The sequence below is a fragment of the Galeopterus variegatus genome, unplaced genomic scaffold (genome assembly GCF_000696425.1).
Source record: "Galeopterus variegatus unplaced genomic scaffold, G_variegatus-3.0.2 Scaffold5630, whole genome shotgun sequence".
Classification (NCBI taxonomy): domain Eukaryota; kingdom Metazoa; phylum Chordata; class Mammalia; order Dermoptera; family Cynocephalidae; genus Galeopterus; species Galeopterus variegatus.
Window position 1 is genome coordinate 78,645 of NW_007731741.1, and position 1,441 is coordinate 80,085.

Here is a 1,441-nt window from a genome sequence, read left to right on the forward strand (position 1 = left end):
AGAGCCAACAGAGACGATCTAGTCCAACCCCTCAGTTTGCAATTAGTCTGGGAAGACTAAGGCCCACAGAGGGACAGTGACTTGGCCAAGGTCTCACTGTGGCCAGGTAATAAGCTACCTGCCTTCTGGTTCCAAAGCTCAGCCTCTTCACACGTGCCTCTGAGTGAGTCCACCTGCACTGGCTCTGGGATGAAGCAGCCCCCACCCACCCATGCCTTTCTGCTGCCTCAGCAGCTCCCTCTCCAGCAAGGCGGGAGGGCTGGTTCTGGCTGGGGCTTAGGCACTGAGTGAACACACACCCCGGTTCCAAGCCACTTTGCCTCCCTTGGCCACAACTCTTCTGGCAAAAACCTCAGAACCCCTCCTGGAGCCAGGCCAATGAGGTCACTCACCTTCATCTGCTTGATGGTGTAGACCAGTGTGCCGAAGGGCCCCTCCTTCACCAGTTTCTTCCCCACCACCTTGGCCCGGATCACTGCAAAGAGAGCAAGACAGAGACAGGGAGGAGGTTACAGAAGCCTGTAGCACATCAGCAGCAGCATCTCAGGGTGGGCTTGCTAACCCCCACGGCGTCTGGAATTGCTCTCCTACCTTTGAGCCAGCTCGAATAGATGATTGTGCTTAGAAGAGTGAGAATTCTGAGAGAAGCCGGGGTGAGACGGAGGGGTGGAGGAGAAAGAGAAGCAGCCATCGTTCGAGTTGATTACCCCGAATGTTCACAATTGCTGGCCCCAGAAATTCCATCATCCCCCACCTTGGGAGCATTTCATGACTGTGGTTTCACCATAATCCAAAGTCTGCTTCTGGCAGAGCCTCTGTCCTCCCTCCATTGCCCATCTGACAGTGCCATGGTCTCCCAGACCTGTTCTCTTTCTACCGGGACCCCTTCCCAACCTTCACATCACTTGGGGCTCTTCCTCTGCATGTGTAAATCCGCCGTGTCCTGACGTGTCCACGGGTTGCAATGCACCTCTGCATCCCTCAGTGCCCCCAGTCGGCATTCTGATGGGCCCTCGGTGCACAGCTCTCGGAGAGCAAGGGATGCAGCAGAGACCAGCTCAGTGCAGATGTGGTGGAAGAGGGAGCAATTGGGAGGGGAGCTCAGGAGCCAAACCGAACAGTTTCAGTCTCAGCTCTGCAGTTTAGGTCTGTTGTGACTGTAGGCAAGTCAGTAACTTTGTTTCTTGCTTCCATTTCCTCTTCTATAAAGCAGGAGTCATAACAGTACCAATCTCCTTAATTGAAGGGATTAGGCAAGATGTTGCATGGGAAGCTCTTGACACTATCTTGGATGTAGTTTACATTAGATAAGTGCTATTAATAGCATCATCATCATCATCACCACCAAAAATGGAATAGGCTGACCATGCAAGGATTAATACAATAAAGACAGCTCCCATTTACTGCACGCCTGCTATGAGTGACAGTACATTTCTCTTAC

The 1,441-nt window shown here is 52.6% G+C and overlaps 1 protein-coding gene across 1 annotated transcript in view; it reads right to left on the bottom strand.

The window, feature by feature from the left end:
• Positions 1 to 1,441, bottom strand: part of TIMP3 (TIMP metallopeptidase inhibitor 3) — a 65,834-nt gene that overhangs the window by 12,649 nt on the left and 51,744 nt on the right. Inside the window, exon 2 of the mRNA XM_008589742.1 lies at positions 393 to 475. Coding sequence (XP_008587964.1) covers positions 393 to 475 — 83 coding nt within the window. The remainder of the gene's footprint in view (positions 1 to 392; positions 476 to 1,441) is intronic.